This window comes from Osmerus eperlanus, chromosome 2, assembly GCF_963692335.1.
Source record: "Osmerus eperlanus chromosome 2, fOsmEpe2.1, whole genome shotgun sequence".
Lineage (NCBI taxonomy): Eukaryota > Metazoa > Chordata > Actinopteri > Osmeriformes > Osmeridae > Osmerus > Osmerus eperlanus.
In genome coordinates, this window is record NC_085019.1 from 21,945,613 (window position 1) to 21,961,927 (window position 16,315).

Sequence of the window (16,315 nt, forward strand, 5' to 3'; positions counted from 1 at the left end):
TCAACAATATGCGATTCAAAAACTGTCGAAGGGCATGAATCTCTACCCTATCACAGAGAGCAGTGTCAAAGTCACACCCCCTTCTGCTCACAGAAGCAGACTCCTCCCACCGACACCAGCCACTCTATAAAGAGCTACAACTTTCAGGTGAGGCTGTCAAGTTTTGCGCTCGTCAGGATAACTTTGTCGCGAGGATCAGAGGACTTTTACCTGCCGTACCCTACTCAGATCTTTTTAGCGAGCGAGTTAATTTGTAACGTATTGAACAAATGTCAAACCGCCCCTCTTGTCTAACCGAGCGCTACCCACAGTGAAGAACGTGATAGGCTATGTGACAAAGAAGTTGCAGGCTTAAAACAAGTTTTATTTTTATTACACGTATTGATGTAGTTCAAAAGAGTGAATTTGGAAATACTCGTATTAATTATGCAGCCCTAACTTCATCTCGTGAGTTGGATGCGTGATATTTTTAGTTGATCTTGTATCTATCGAGATGGAAACTGTCACTCCATAAACGATCAGACGAGATGGGGAAATGGGAGATAACAATGGTAAGCCGGATTGATCAATGTTATCAATAATGTTTTCGTATGTTATGTTGTATTTCACATTTCCTGTCATAGGTTTTCATTTTGAATGTGACTGTAGTATGATTGTAGTCGGAAGTAGTTCATTCCAGACATCTCATAAATCCTAGGTTGCATTATCGTCAGGAATAGAACATGAAATGAATGCAATTTCTCCTCCAGCCCCCCCCCCCCCCCCACCCCACACACCTGTTGTCCTTAAATCTTTGGGAGAATGGTTGTCATACGGCTGTGTGGAACATGCATGCCACAAATAAATAGAATAACAATTGCTTCATCATAGACTGTAACGTCATCGACATGTAAGCTCAACAGGCCTACACAACATGCACATCGATGCACCGGTGAACTGTACCAGTGTGTAATCTGTCTGTCAGAGAGACTGTTGTTAGTACCTGCTATCTGGGGACGAGACAGGCCATCTCAAAGCCTCAAGGTCTACTCATTCAATCAGACCCAAACAAATTGGGAAATATTCCAGATGAAAGCCATATAACATGCTTGTGTGGTCCCAGGCCAATTCTAGGCCCGGCCTATTGCATGCAGGTGGTGTCAGGTGGCTTAGCGGTGAGGGAATCGGGCTAGTAATCCGAAGGTTGCCAGTTCGATTCCCGGTCATTGTGTTGTCATGTGCCCAAGGCGTCCTGAGCTGCTCAGTACCTGTAGCAGAGGTGGTTCGAAGGCCACTGCTCAGTGATGTCTTAGCCCTGCCTGGGACTCCTCCCCCTCCCATGGTGAACAGCAAGGTTGCAACGGTCCTGGTGGTGTGCGTGACTAGACGGCTCCGTCCGAAGCGCCCTCGGGTTCTCTCATCCGGGCCCAGTTGTTTCCTGTCGCCCCCGAGCTCTGCATTTGTTGTGGTCTTCTTTGCGTGGTTTGCAAATGCATGCAGTCCGTGTTGCTGGTCCTGGTGTTGCCGGGGACATGTTTTGGAAGAGCAACTGCGGTTGAGCGTCATGTACAGAAACAGACCAGAAGAGAATAGGACAGGCAATTTACTTTCTAGGAACTGTGCTTTAGTTGTCAGTTATCCATTGTGTTATGTACTGTGTGGGAAACTTGATTCCCGTGATGGGAATGATGTAGATGAGATCAAGTCGTGAGAACCACACAGTTCTGGGAACGGAGAGGACGGGAAGGAGGACACACACACACTGGCTAGAACACACACACACACACGTACACACTGGCTAGAACACACACACACACACGTACACACTGGCTAGAACACACACACACACGTACACACTGGCTAGAACACACACACACACACGTACACACTGGCTAGAACACACACACACACACGTACACACTGGCTAGAACACACACACACACACACACACACACTGGCTAGAACACACAAACACGTACACACTGGCTAGAACACACACACACACGTACACACTGGCTAGAACACACACACACACACGTACACACTGGCTAGAACACACACACACACGTACACACTGGCTAGAACACACACACACACACGTACACACTGGCTAGAACACACACACACACACGTACACACTGGCTAGAACACACACACACACACACGTACACACTGGCTAGAACACACACACACACACACACGTACACACTGGCAACAGAACGCACACGCGCGCACACACACTCTGTATACAGAACACACACGCGCTCACTCAGTGGCTGGAACGCTGCACATGCATGCGCACACACAAACACGCATGACCGTGGAAGGAAGAGGCGGGCGGATGGAAGGGGGGGGGCAAGGGGGGGGCAGGGGGGGGGGGGGTGAGGATGGAAGGTGCGTGTGGGGCTCGTTCTGGAGAAAAGAGGGGGGGAAACGGGGCAAGAGGGTGGACGAGTGTGTGTGTGTGTGGGGGGGGGGGGGGGGGGTGGAGTATATGAAGGTGAAGAGGTGGATGGCTTGAATAAGGACAGTGGGAGAAGAGGGTGCGTGGAGAAGGCGCGGCGGGCTGGATTTCCCGACCGAGGATGGATGCAGATTCATGGGGGTTGTTTGTGTGTCCCGAGGGGGGTCACTCCCTCTCCGTCTCTGCCTCAGAAGCCTGATCACACAGGTGCCGTCTCTTTTGTCCTGCGCAGCTTTCATCTGCATGGAGAGGGGCGGCTCTTTTCATGGCCGCTCGAATTAAAATGTACCTCTGCATGAGTCACTCTCCGTTCAATTGGGAGAGGGTCAATGATTGCATTGAGTTCTGTAGCTAATGAGCACATTGCCTCTCATCAAGCCTTGAGATGAAACGTGTGTGATCTGGCTTGAAAACCCAAATCCTCCTTCATTCCCTTTCTGTCTGTGGAAACCACAGAAGGAAATACTATTCCGACCCATAGTCGAGATGACTTGACCGTTCCGTCCCCCTGGCAACCTGCTAGGGATGAGGTGTGACCCCTGGTCTGTATCAGGTCGTATCAGCCTACTGTCAAATGATGTCGACTCAGTAGTGCTGACTGCAGAGGAGTCCTCACAATGTCCTGCAAACCGCTCAGGCTTACTGTCACAGACCCTAAACATCACCTGCCTATTATGGTCTGTCCTGTGGTTGCGCTACTGTTATTACCTTCAGAGCCCAGTAGCGCTTCCATGCTGCCAAGGGATGGGGGGGGGGGGGATGGGGGCTTGTCACACCATTGCATGCCAGTAAAGCCACCAAGCAGTTTTCTTGCTGATGAACTTGTACACATTATCACCTCAGTGTTGTTTGCCCAAACACCAGTGTTGCCAGATCCACATCTAGACCTGGGTCCTTAGAAAGCAGGTTTTTCTCCGTACGAGGGCTTCGTGAACGTGAGCCGTGCCTCCTTGTCAGCGTGCGGGTCTCACCCCTCCCTCTTCATCTGCTTCCTGTTACCCAGAACCCCGTGCAGGAGTGGGGCGAGGAGTGCGAGGAGGGGGTGGTGTATGGGATCACCCTGCGTCGAGAGCCCGCCCCTTCGTCCCCCAACCCCAGTGAGGCCCAGCCCAGCCAGGCCTACGTCCAGTACCGGACCTGCAAGGTCCGTCGGCTGAAAGCAGCCACTCTGAACCGGCTGGTTTGCCACCTGCAGGACCCGTGCTGCCCAGAACCAGACTACGGTAGAATCTTCCTGTCCACGTACAGAACCTTCACCAGTACCAAGGCACTCATTGAGCTGCTGTTTCAGAGGTAGGCTGCAGGCTCCCCCCCCCCCCCCCCCCCCACACACACACACACACAGGAATACACTCTTGCGCATCAGTCAACACTTCCCAGAATTCCCAGATAGGAAAAATACTAACAGTAATAGCTTACAATGCAAAGAATGCCATGATAAAAAAGGCCATGGTTGCATAACCCAATCTCGTTAACCTTGAAATGTTTCCCCTTGACTGCATTAAAATAATCTCATTCCCTAATCTAGTTAGTTAGTATGCTTAGTGCTCTAGACACACAATGTGTTCTAATACGATGGCCCTAGGCATTGTTGACGCTAGCGCACAGACACATTCAAATTCCATATTTACATGATGCCTGTTTCTCTGCTTCAGGCTCGCTCTCTGTCTGACTGCTTCCCTTCCAGCTCTCCCTTTGAACAGCGAGAGACGGGGTGACTAGCGTTGTGTTTCTAGTCTTCTCATCTCCATCCCTTGTTCGTAGACGCCTTTGAGAAACGGCGCCTCTGTCAACACACATTCCTGTTATCCACGTCAACAAAATAGCATTTAGGTATATTTAGCCAGCCGAAGGTTGCGTTAGACCCAGATGACAGAGCAGACTTCCTCGGCAGACGTTTGGAAATATATATATATATTTTAAACGCCTCACGCCGTTCATGCCAAGTCACTGAGGAATGTCTACTGTTTCTATGGCAGACCTCTAATCTCTGCTGCATCCTTGATGTGCTGATAATCAGCACCCAGACGGTGGCCGTGACCTTGCATGCCGTCAAGAACAACAGTTTGACATGGCCTCAGAGGGATGATGGGATGAGGGGTGAGGTCACTTTCAGGGGGACAAACGCAGCACCCATAGTGCATGATCTCTACCACGAAACACTCCTTAAGTCTTTAGGAGGATGTGATCGTATGACAACAGATCACATGCAATATCTCAAATATTTTGGGGTGTTTCCTCCTCTTTAACTATTATGATAGTTATATAATAGGTTTATCCAATGCGACGTGTAGGGGGATTTGAACATGCAATCTCTGGATCTGCAGTAAAATTCCTATTATTATAACGTTTCTCATTATTATAATTATTATTATTATTATAATTGTGATCACCATTATCCTTATTGTGTTATTATTACTATTATTATCATCATCATTATCAGTCATGCATTATTCATTCCTTTGCAAAATAATAATAAGGTTTGTTACTTCGTTTAATTTGCTTGTTAAAAAAAAGGCCGGTCGTCTAAAGAATGTGACTGAGCGCTCCCAGTGTCGCAGTGTCTGACTCCTCCTGTGTCTATGTTTGATCCCACAGACAAAATGGTGCCTCGGACCTGGACAACAGTGAATGCCACACGAGGTGTGTAGCGAGTAGACTCCGTTTCCCATAATCTCATTTACTTTCTAGATGATGATTCAACTAGTTTAATCACGCTATGTTGTTGTTTCCAGAACACAAGTTCTATCATAAATCGGTGACACTCTAGATCCAGGTGCATGATTAGCATTAGTTAATAGATAAGGCCCATATAAAATGCTTATTAAATTCCAGAAGTGTTAATACAATCTCCTAACTTAACAAGGCCTTTTTTTACCTATTAACTGTCGCTTATTACAAGCAAGCACCTGGATCGGAAGTTGCCCATAAATCTACCCCTGCTATATCTAGATCGGTTAGGAAATGGTAACACTTGAATGCAATGCACTGTTCTCCTGTCTGTCTCTCCAGCCCCCTGAAGACTCTGCTCCACACCTGGCTGGAGGACTACAGGGAAGACTTCCGGGACCCCCCCGAGCACACCTCCCTCAGGCTGCTGTTGGAGCACCTGAGGCCCCAGCCTGGCTTCTCCTCTCTGGCCCTGAGGGCCGAGGCTCTGCTCAGGACTCTGCAGCGAAACGGTACAGCCCCCAGTCAACGCTAGCCCTCGTTCCGTCGAATCGACGCTGGAATCGACAGAGCTTTGAGTGACAAGAAGCCCCAAAACGGGGCTTTTTCTTTCTCTCTCCATAAATACAATTATTCTATCGCGCTTACATGACTGTAGATCCTGTCTCTGATCACACTGAAAGATTACTTGTTGTTTGACGGGACCAAAACTCCACTAAACAAGGCTTACGTAACACAGATCCAGGTCTTACCGAGACTGGCCTTAATTGTCACGGGTGGTTGAACTGGTATTTCCCTTCTGATTTCCTTGTTTTCTGTCTCCGTAAAAAAAACAGAGACTGACAGTGGTGCAGCCCAGGGAGAGTTGGAACGGGAAGAGGAAGAGTCTGGCGAGGAAGGTCCTGATTGCGACAGCGCTCTGTATCAGAGTGACATCATGGACTTCTCTGTCACGGGCATCGCAGAACAGCTCACCCGAATGGACTCGGTAGGTGTCAATCAAGAGAAATGTTTTCTTCTTCAAACATCGAAAAGTCCCTTAACGCTTGATGTAACCTAACTGAATTGACAGACGTCGTAGATCCTACTTACCTGGTCCTTGTTGGATATGTCAAGCAGCTTACCTTATTATCACATCGTCATGCCATCTGCACATAATAGAATTGATATGAGATCTAGATATAAACCAGACCGGCATTCCGACACTTTGCTAATCCCTAGTCCCTTGTCACTTGTCATACCTCTCCACCTCCCTTCTCTCCAGGAGCTGTTTGTGCGTGTGCTGCCCTACCAGTGTCTGGGCTGCGTGTGGTCTCAGAGGGACAAGAAGGAGAGCCTCTCTCCCACCATCAGCGCCACCATCTCCCAGTTCAACGCCGTCACCAACCGGGTCATCACCTCCCTGCTCTGCCCGGCCGCCTGCGCCTCCGGCAGCCCCGCCTGTCCCCGCCGGGCGGCCTCCAGCCCCGCCCAGAGGGCCCGCGTCATCGAGAAGTGGATCCGGGTCGCGCAGGTGAGGACGGGGAGGCAGGTCTGCGTGAGAGGCCTGTGGTTAGGCCTCTCTGGCTGGACGCTGCGGTCTGTGCTGTACGGTAGCTGCTTTGATGCTTGATACTTGTATTATACGACGTTCCTTTTTGATTCCATTGGCATTGACATATTTTGGAATGCTCTGGAGCCTAAGCACTTCTCTTTGGAACCCAGATTGCTTCTGTAGTCCCAAAGACTCACTTGGGTGTGTTCGCAATGAATTTACTGCTATCAGAGTTTCAGCCTGTTGTACCGTTTTCCTCCTGAAGGAGTGTCGACAGCTGAAGAACTTCTCCTCACTGAAGGCCATCCTGTCAGCCTTGCAGTCCAACGCCGTCTACAGACTGGGGAAGACCTGGGCAGCTGTCAGCAGGTACGAGTGTGGGAGATGACTCCGAAACAAGTGGTCCTGTAGGGGTAGTTTAGGTCCCGATACACAAGGTCAATGGGTCAAATCCCTTCAAATGTAAATATGATAATAACCCAGTTTAATCGCCAATTATTGATTTGACTACTTATTAGAGATACTTTTTGAGAGTTGTTTCATTGGAAATATACCAGTAGTCACTGTGGACTTTTCCACAGTTGTCGGCTTGGCTGCCAGTACCTGGGTTTAGCTAAACTCAGGCAGGTAAAGAGCCAGTGATTTAACATTTACATTTAGTCATTTAGCAGACGCTCTTATCCAGAGCGACTTACAGTAAGTACAGGGACATTCCCCCGAGGCAAGTAGGGTGAAGTGCCTCATTTTGCACGGCCGGGAATCGAACCAGCGACCTTCTGATTACTAGCCCGATTCTCTAACTGCTCAGCCACCTGACTCCTGACTGATTTAATGTAGTTATGTAATCACCATCCCTCTTTAACAAGAGCTATGACCCCTTATCACTGGGATTATAAACCTCAGACAGCTGGGGAAGGACCCTGAGAAGACCTACGTTATTTTTGCTGACATCGGGCCCAACCCAAGGTTACTACCTTACCTTGTCCAATTACCCTGAAATATACCCATATTCTCGTAAAAAATAAATAAAAAAATTTGTAAAAAAAATAATGAGGTCTGTACTTGAGTGACGTAATGATGGGTTATTTGTCCTGTTCCTCTTCAGAGAGAGCATCTCCACCTTTGACAACCTGTGGGAGACCTTCCCTGATGAGAACTGTGTCCTGACCAACAGAGAGATCCTTCAAGAGGTGAGCCTGGAAGAGCGACAGGATGCCAAAAGGATTACGCAACTTGGAGGGAAGACAGGGGAGATGTTTAGTAAAGCATTTTTGGGTTTACATTTCCAAACCTTTCCTCTCTGATACGTTTCGCAACTCATTCAAACAAATTCTGTCTTCGGTTAATGTTTCAGTGTTCGCTAGCCGTTGACTTCATATTGATCTACTGTTCCAAAGCACACATGTAAAGAGTGTTCCGGCACTGCATTTACGTCAGTTTGGCCTCAGGTCTAATGAAGTCAAGTGAAAGGAGTTAAGTCAACATTTAGCTATTCCCACTTTCACACAATCACCCTTAAGTACATTATGTTGTCAACTAAACATGGATCACAACTGGTTTCCATGGAAATGCTGGAACATGTCACACTTTTAACCAGTCTATCCATCCCACTCTCAAGTCTAGTGTTCTATTTTAGTTAATCAGTCTCGGGTGTTGCTTGCTCCAAATGTTTTAGCCGAGTCAATACCATCACATGTACTTGTGCTGAATAATGTTTTTAACTCTATGTTCTTTGCTGAAAACAAACTTGTCATTGTCACATACTTTGACTGGTCATTGTTGGCCAGGGGGTCTATAGCCAAGTCTTACAATCTGTCACCAAATGTATAATACAACATGATATTGTGCGTGTATATAATATATATATTGTTATTGTTGTTGTTATTATTACATCTGTCTTCTTCTTATCATAATATATATTATTATATGTGTATGTAATATATATGTATGGTATTGGAATCACAGTTGGCTGTGACCCAACTCTACTGAATATAGATTACACATTAACCCCATCAGCCTTTAACATAATGAAACTGGGTGGTGAGGGAATGCATACAAGCTTTACTTCAGCTCTACTTTCTCCACGGCTGAAGTCAAACACCCTTACTTACTCTTTCACTCCTTTATGAGTTCCCGTGTGTGCGCCCGGCTGACAGAACTGGGGCAGTGAGCTATGGTGGCGGGCTGTTGTAGATTGACAGGCTGACTATGAAACACGCAGGGCCCATAAACTGAGACTCAATATAGCTCCTCTCTGACCCCTCTGTAGGATGGCCTGTTGCCTGTCGTAGATAACATTTCTCCCAAGATATCCAAACGATGCCCCATGCCCAGACAGATGGTAAGAGACACTTCATGGTGAGGCCTGAGTAAGAGGCCTACTGTGTCCATATGGACATACTGTACTCCTAGCAGACAGGGCATACTGTATACTGGATCACCATCGTTTGTAGACTCACTCTGGCCTGGTAGGTTGCGAAGTAGCAGTGAAAGAACCCTGACGGATGCCAGCAAGTCTTTTGAATCTGTCAGCCATTGAGGGTTTCTTGTAATCTCTCTGTCATGGAGGACAGAGGACGGAAGATGGGTTTCTCGACGCCGGTTTCACATGCGTTCAGTGCCGAATTCCCCCCAGCACAGTTGGGAATGTTTCCAAACAAGGGATATTAAATACGGCCACTTCCCTTTGAATAGCCCCACTGTTCTATGGTAGCTGACGCGTGGACCAACCCTACAGTATCTTTAGCATGTGACGCTGCAGACCAGCGTCAAGTGGCACCAGATCCCTGGTCTTAGAGGACTGTAATAATAGCTCAGGTCAATCCTCTGGGTGCTTTCTATGCACTTGTATCTCTAACTAGAAAATGTCACTGACATTGTCTGTTTACCGTGTGTGTGCGTGTGTTTCTAGAGTACGTCCAGCGGAGTGGTCCCCTACCTGGGCACCTACCTGACCGTGCTCACCATGCTGGACACGGCGCTGTCCGACAGCGTTGAGGTGAGCAGGAACGCCTCACCTGACACGCCGTGAAACGAGAAACCAGTGGTCCTCCTCAGAGACTTGGAATTTAGAAGAATTCCAAAGGCCAATGGCCCAAACCAGCAGAACTTCTCATTTTAAGCTCAAAACACTATCAAGGTTCAACTCTCAGAATTCTGTCTGTTCAGAGGCAACGCTCCTAAAGGCAATGGAAGGATGTTATCGAAGGCTACATTGAAACGGGTGGCGTGCTCAATCAGATGTGTCTCACCGCATGCTCTTCTCTTGACAGGGGGGGCTCATCAACTTCGAAAAACGGAGGAGGGTAAGTTAGTCCTCTTTCCTGTCTCACACTTTTCAGTCTGCATGCTTCGTGTTGGGGGGGGGGGGGGGATGGGGGACGACAACATAGCCCCCCACAGGCTCTCGAAACTAGGGTGGGCCGTGCCGACCGGTGTGTTTGCCGAGCACACAGCATGGAGGGTACGTTCTCCACCGGTCGTTAGCAGAGCCGCGGACGTGCCGAGAGCGCAGGGGTAGGGCAGCCCCACCTTGGTGTCCAGGCCCACCTTGGTGTCCAGGGACGTTTGTGCGCTGTTCCCCTGTATGCCTTCTGCCCTCGCTTGTCAGGCTGTGATGTGGCCTCGTGACCTTTCCACGTGTTGGCAGGTGTTTCTAGTTCAGGGTGGGTCGGCGTAACCGGCGCAGGTGACGTCCATGACGACGACCTGTTCCCTTTTTCTTCTTCCTGACAATGTCGTTTTCTCTGATCTCGATCGCTCCTTTTTGATCCTCTTGGTCTAAATCTATCATTCTTGCGCTCTCTTTCTCTCTTTCTGTGTATCTCTCAAACCCTCCCCCCCCTTCTCACTCCCTCTCTCTCTCTCCTTCTCTGCAGGAGTTTGAAATTCTCTCCCAGATCCGTGTGCTCCAGGGGTCCTGCTCCCAGTACAACCTCCCCCACCACCCCAGGATCGCAGCCTGGCTGGGGGAAGAGAAACTGCTCTCCGACCAGGAGAGGTGAGGGACCTCCACTACACTGCCCTGAACCAGTAGCCGCTGTTGCTCAGCAACCAGACAGTTGGGCTGCACACAACTGACCACATATATGAACACATCCGTTTAATCTAGGACCTATCATATGTGGATATGCGTGTCTAACCGCGTGTGTGTGTGTGTGTCATAACCCAGCTATGAGTTGTCTCGAGGGCTGGAGCTTCCTGTGGACCTATGTTCCCAGACCCCCTGGAGCCACCGCACTCTCACCAAGAAGCTCTCTGCGTGAGTCTCCTGGGCTGCTCCTGCTTAACACACAACAATGGGCTCTATTTGCAAATACATACTAAGACGATACACAATAGAACAAATAGTTACCAACACCAACAACCACATGTTGGACAGTTCCGAGGTCATATATATATATTATGCCAGTTGGGTCACGTCTCTGTGGTGCGTGCCATAGGTTCCTGACGGTCACGGAGAAATCCGGTAGGAAGACCCATGCGGACCAGATCAGCGTGTCCTCGTCAGGATCCAGTGGGATGGATGAGATGGAGGATCTGTCCCCCTCTCAGCCAGCCTCCTCAATAGGACTGCTGGTAAATGGAGAATTGGCCATCTGCTCGAACATGTGCTTGTTTCTTCATCCATCCATCCATCCATCCATCCATCCAGCTCTCTCTCTCTCTCTCTCTCTCTCTCTCTCTCTCTCTCTCTCTCTCTCTCTCTCTCTCTCTCTCTGTCTCTCTGTCTCTCTGTCTCTCTGTCTCTCTGTCTGTCTCTCTGTCTCTCTGTCTCTCTGTCTCTCTGTCTCTCTCTCTCTCTCTCTCTCTCTGTCTCTCTTTCTTTCTTTCTCTTTTTCCATTGTCTGTGTGTTTGTCGAGCTTTCTCTCCCTCAGAGTTTGTTAACACTGTTGGCCTCTTTCGTTGTCCCATGTTGGGGATTAATCACGCCTTTAGTCACAGAGCACACAGACAGTCCACCCAGCCAGCAGCCAAACAGACTTTGAAGCCAAACTAAGGAGTGTATCAAAAAGAGACTTGGGCGCGTTTCCCTCAAGTGGGATGTTTGACGTAACGTGCCCCATTCATCGCCCCGGGCCCACGTCAACATCCCATCGAAACTCGTGTCCTCGAGGCTGAGTGTGTGTTCAGTGCCTGCTGCTCCTCTGTTGGAGCACGGCTCAGTATTGTTCTTGGTCCCCCGCGGTGTGAATGTCAATACTTCACACTGGGTAACTCATTACACTAAGTGGGACAGATTCACTGTTCCTAATGGCCCTTATTGATGTGCTCTCCCCCCCCCCTCTCCCTGTGTGTCTGTCTCTCCTCTCTCTCTCTCTCTCTCTCTCTCTCTCTCTCTCTCTCTCTCTCTCTCTCTCTCTCACTCTCACTCTCACTCTCACTCTCACTCTCACTCTCACTCTCACTCTCACTCTCACTCTCACTCTCCTTCCTCTTCCTCTCCTCCCTCATCCCAGTCTCTGTCCAGCTCCTGCCATAACGTGACCGAGGCCTTCCCCTCCTCCTCCCTGGACTCCACCGTCCCTTTCAGCTCCTCCTCCAGCTCCCAGCCGGACCTCTCCGCCCCGGCCCCCTTCTGCCCCCCTGCCGCCCCGGCCCCTGCCACCGCCCCCAGGGCCAAGCCCACCCTGGCCTCCCACCACAAGCGCTCGATCTCCATGACCTCCCTGCCCCTCTACAATCGGCAGGTGGCCGACTCGTGCATCATCAGGCTGAGTGTGGACTGTGGCAGCGACAACGGCAACATGTACAAGAGCATCCTGGTGAGTCCTGCAGAGAGTTCTACTGTAATAGGCCTGCATACAGTTCGACTCTATATAGTCCTGCAAAGATGCATAGAGTTCTACTGTATATAGTCCTGCAGAGAGTTCTACTGTATATAGTCCTGCATAGAGTTCTACTGTAATAGGCCTGCATACAGTTCTACTCTATATAGTCCTGCAAAGATGCATAGAGTTCTACTGTATATGGTCCTGCATAGAGTTCTACTGTGTATATAGTCCTGCATAGACTTCTACTGTGTATATAGTCCTGCATAGAGTTCTACTGTGTATATAGTCCTGCATAGAGTTCTACTGTGTATATAGTCCTGCATAGAGTTCTACTGTATATAGTCCTGCATAGTTGTTCGTCCATGCTTAATGGCTCTTGTGTGTGTTTGTGTGCGTTCCAGCTGACCAGTCAGGACAAAACGCCCCAGGTGATCCAGAGAGCCCTGGAGAAGCACCACCTGGAGCACATGAGCAGTCAGGACTTCAGTCTCACTCAGATCATCTCAGGAGAGAGAGGTGAGGCGGGCCTGGAGCACCTGGCTGGAGCTGCACTGGGGCCTGCAGTCCAGGGCAGAGGAAGTCTCACTCACGCCAGTTTCAGTGACTCAAAAGGCCTATCGTTCGAGACATTCTCGAGACGTTTAGGCAGTTTGTTACGAATGAGCTAGAAGAGTCCAGCTGGCCTGATACAAACCCTCTATCTTTACTCTGTCATAATGAAGATCTTAATAATTATAATAGATCCGTTAAAAGAGAGCTTTTTCCAAGCACAACGATGCATTGCCTATGAAATGCACTGCACTGATTTAATCTTTGCTTAAAGTCTCAAACCAATGCGGTAGTAAACATAGCGACAGTGTTCTGTTGGATGAGCGATGTTGTTGAAGATACTGCTTTCCACTTATCGTGTGTGCTTCCACTCTCATATCCTCTCCCTCTTCTCTCCCTCTGATCTCCAGAGCTGCTCATCCCGGAGAAGGCCAACGTGTTCTATGCCATGTCAACCTCGGCGAACTATGACTTCGTCCTGCGCCAGTGTCGAGGCAAGAAGAAGCCCTTGTGTGCCACCTCAAGTCTGGGTCGCTACACAAAGTAGCGCCCCCTGTGGCGAGGAGTGGTCGTGCAACGTGAGCTGCAGCAACACGGGACAGATCAAGCTAGAGCCTTGACGTTTTAGAATTTGTAAAAAGACTATTTACCCGTTTTCAAGACGGACAAACGTCCATTTGAAGTCCTGAGCGGTAGAATGAGAGGGCACTTGAGAACTGCAGAGGAAGCGGACGAGAAGATGGCACTTTGTGAAGAATGCATGTGATGAGTGCAGCTGTCACACGCCTTGAACAGAACCTTCTTGAATGATTGGTGGAGACTCTGCCCTACACCTCTGGAAACGAGACTGGAACACAGCATTCCATTTGAAGTGTGTGACTTCCCCTCAGGGTGTCTGGCAGCCCTGGAACATGAGTCACATGGCATCGACAAACAGCAGGATATTGAATTGGTTTTAGCATGGAGACTGCTTTTAGACACACGCACGCGCACGCACGCACACAACACACACACCACACACCACACACACACACACCACACACCACACACACCACACACCACACACACACACAGGTTGTTTCCCTTTTTGTCTCCTCTTTCAACAAGCCCACCCAAGTTCGTCAGCGGAGCACGGGTGAATGACCGGTGCCTGGCTTCTAAATGAACATGAAGAGCATTTGACTGACAGCTTCCCAACTGGGAGGAGAAAATACCTTACCGGTTCTAACCTTGGGGTCCGGAAAGGGACAAAGACCAGGCTCAGAGTGAAGGACACATGGTGTGACAGGAGCCACACACACACAAACACACAGACAAACAGACAGATGGACAGACACACAGACCTCTGCTCACATAAGACAACCAGCCAGCTGGAGCTAGACCTAGTCAAGTATATCCAAGTGTCATTTTATATTTTGGGACTTCACTGATGGTAGAAGTATGCCCGGGCGAGTTCTGCTGACAGCGGGGAGCGTCCGGCTCAGACATGATGTGGCCCAGGTCTGGTCCCAGCCTCGCGGCCGGGCCACCTGAGAGGTGGATGGGAATGTTCCCGCCACATTAGTTCTGTTCCGCTGCCCGATCGACAGCAGACGCGGGCCGATAAGAATCGGGTGTGGGGGAGAGAGAGAGGAGTGTCTGGCCTGACAGGCTGAGTGACATTCCAGCTACATAGAACCACTTAGTAGACACTTAGTAGACAGGCCTAGAGCAAAAAAGCAGGTGTAGCAGAAATGGAAGAAATAGTGGAATGTAGAGACTTGAGCCAAGAGAACACAGGTGACTGTCACATTTCTAGGGATTAGAATGGTGACCAGAATCACATGTGCATTGTTTAATTGGACTACTGTAGAGTGCTGCATTTCAGTGTTATTGTAATTAATGATTGGTTGCCAGTTGATTAGTTTCGATATTATGTTTTTACATTGTTGTGCATTGTTATTTATATCTATGGTTCTCGATGATGTTCAAGATGTGTACAGTACAACTCTGTGGAACCTATTAATTTAACACAAACAAACTTTCACACTGAATTTTCTTGAATTGACCAAAACTGATTCTAATGAAATGGAAATGAAGTGAGGTCATAATTTATGTAGTTTTTAAATGTACATAGTTTTATTTATGATCCGGGTAATAGGGCCTGTCAGGCCAATGAGAGCTGAGCATTTAAAATCATCATGACTCAAATCAGTTATGCAACATTCTGTCAACAAAACAACAGTCTTTGCTAGTCCTCTAGCAAAGACTAGTCTTTGCTAACTCTCTGACAAGAATGGTTCTTTTTAGACCCCAAAAAATTTCTGTTGCATGCTTCATTTAACGCAAATAATATAATCAATATTAAATTATTCTTATATTATATATTAATATAAATTGTATATGAATATTGAATATACCAAGAGTTTCCAATAATAACGGTGATATTAGATGACCTATAGATTCAGTAAAGATAAGTGATTTTACAGTCTGCATTAATCACAACAACGATGCCACCACAACACGAATATGTAATCAAATAGTAAAAACTAAAGGCCTACATATCTCTCATAATAATGCTTGGAATCTGTTGGTTTGTTTTGTGTGTGTGTGTGCGCGCGCACGAGCTTGTGTGTCCACGTTAGTTTCCTACGATTGTCTGGAGAACCGTGCACTCTGCAAAGTTCGAAATTTCGCAGGTGTCTTTATCATCCAACGGAGTTACAGCCTCTAGATGTTTGTGGTGGTTAGACAATTTAACAGAACAAATGAATACTTTTTGATCAACGTAAAATAAGTAATTGATAACGTAGGAAACAGCAGACAAATTAAGGCTACATAATCATTTGCATGTATAGGCTACCACAGCATCGGCAATTTGACTAGAATAGATGATTATGGAGGTTGAACAAGTACTTCAGAGATTCTCAATTGTGATCTGAGAAATGTAGGTACAAAAACCACTGAGAAGCACCCACATGAATTCATTTCAATTACATCTCTGTCAGCGGAGAAAAATGTTTGAATTGCCTCCGCAAAGTTAAAAACACATTCTCACAATGACAGTTGGCATTGGAGCAGACCCTCTTTTATTGCAGTTTGTCAGTCTGAACATGTCATGTTCCATCGATGTCCGTGTGTGGATATTGGTTTGGGACACTCCAGGCTGAAGAGGAAATGGAGCCCTGCCAGTCACTGCAGGGAGCGGGCCACACCCAACACTTCTGTCACAAAGTAGTGGCTTCATCCATCCTGCTTGGAAGGGGATGTGTTGCATTCCTGCAGAATGAATACACATGTAAGGTATTTCCTCATAGCATTTGCAAAATGCCAAGTCAGCTCATTTGAATTAACAATGGACATAA

At 48.1% G+C, this 16,315-nt stretch overlaps 1 protein-coding gene across 3 annotated transcripts; it reads left to right on the forward strand.

Annotated features, from left to right (window-relative positions):
• Positions 1-140: 140 nt before the first annotated feature.
• Positions 141-15,839, forward strand: LOC134015344 (ral guanine nucleotide dissociation stimulator-like 1). Of its 3 annotated transcripts, none has more exons than XM_062454802.1 (17): positions 141-551; positions 3,447-3,736; positions 5,042-5,086; positions 5,456-5,625; positions 5,950-6,101; positions 6,378-6,626; positions 6,913-7,016; positions 7,753-7,837; positions 8,917-8,988; positions 9,559-9,645; positions 9,920-9,952; positions 10,526-10,647; positions 10,819-10,908; positions 11,090-11,225; positions 12,108-12,413; positions 12,824-12,938; positions 13,382-15,839. In XM_062454802.1, the coding sequence occupies exons 1-17, from the start codon at positions 528-530 to the stop codon at positions 13,516-13,518; spliced, it is 2,217 nt and encodes a 738-aa protein (XP_062310786.1). In that variant the 5' UTR covers positions 141-527; the 3' UTR covers positions 13,519-15,839. The 3 variants fall into 3 exon arrangements, with proteins under 3 accessions (XP_062310786.1, XP_062310794.1, XP_062310803.1); XM_062454810.1 differs by having other exon boundaries at positions 7,822-7,837; XM_062454819.1 differs by lacking the exon at positions 8,917-8,988.
• The last annotated feature ends 476 nt before the right edge of the window (positions 15,840-16,315 follow it).

Coding starts and splice junctions, on each gene's coding strand:
- LOC134015344 (XM_062454802.1), top strand. CDS start 528: ATGGGGAAATGGGAGATAACAATG. Junction 3,737..5,041: donor ATTGAGCTGCTGTTTCAGAG/GTAGGCTGCAGG, acceptor TTGATCCCACAG/ACAAAATGGTGCCTCGGACC. Junction 9,646..9,919: donor CGCTGTCCGACAGCGTTGAG/GTGAGCAGGAAC, acceptor TTCTCTTGACAG/GGGGGGCTCATCAACTTCGA.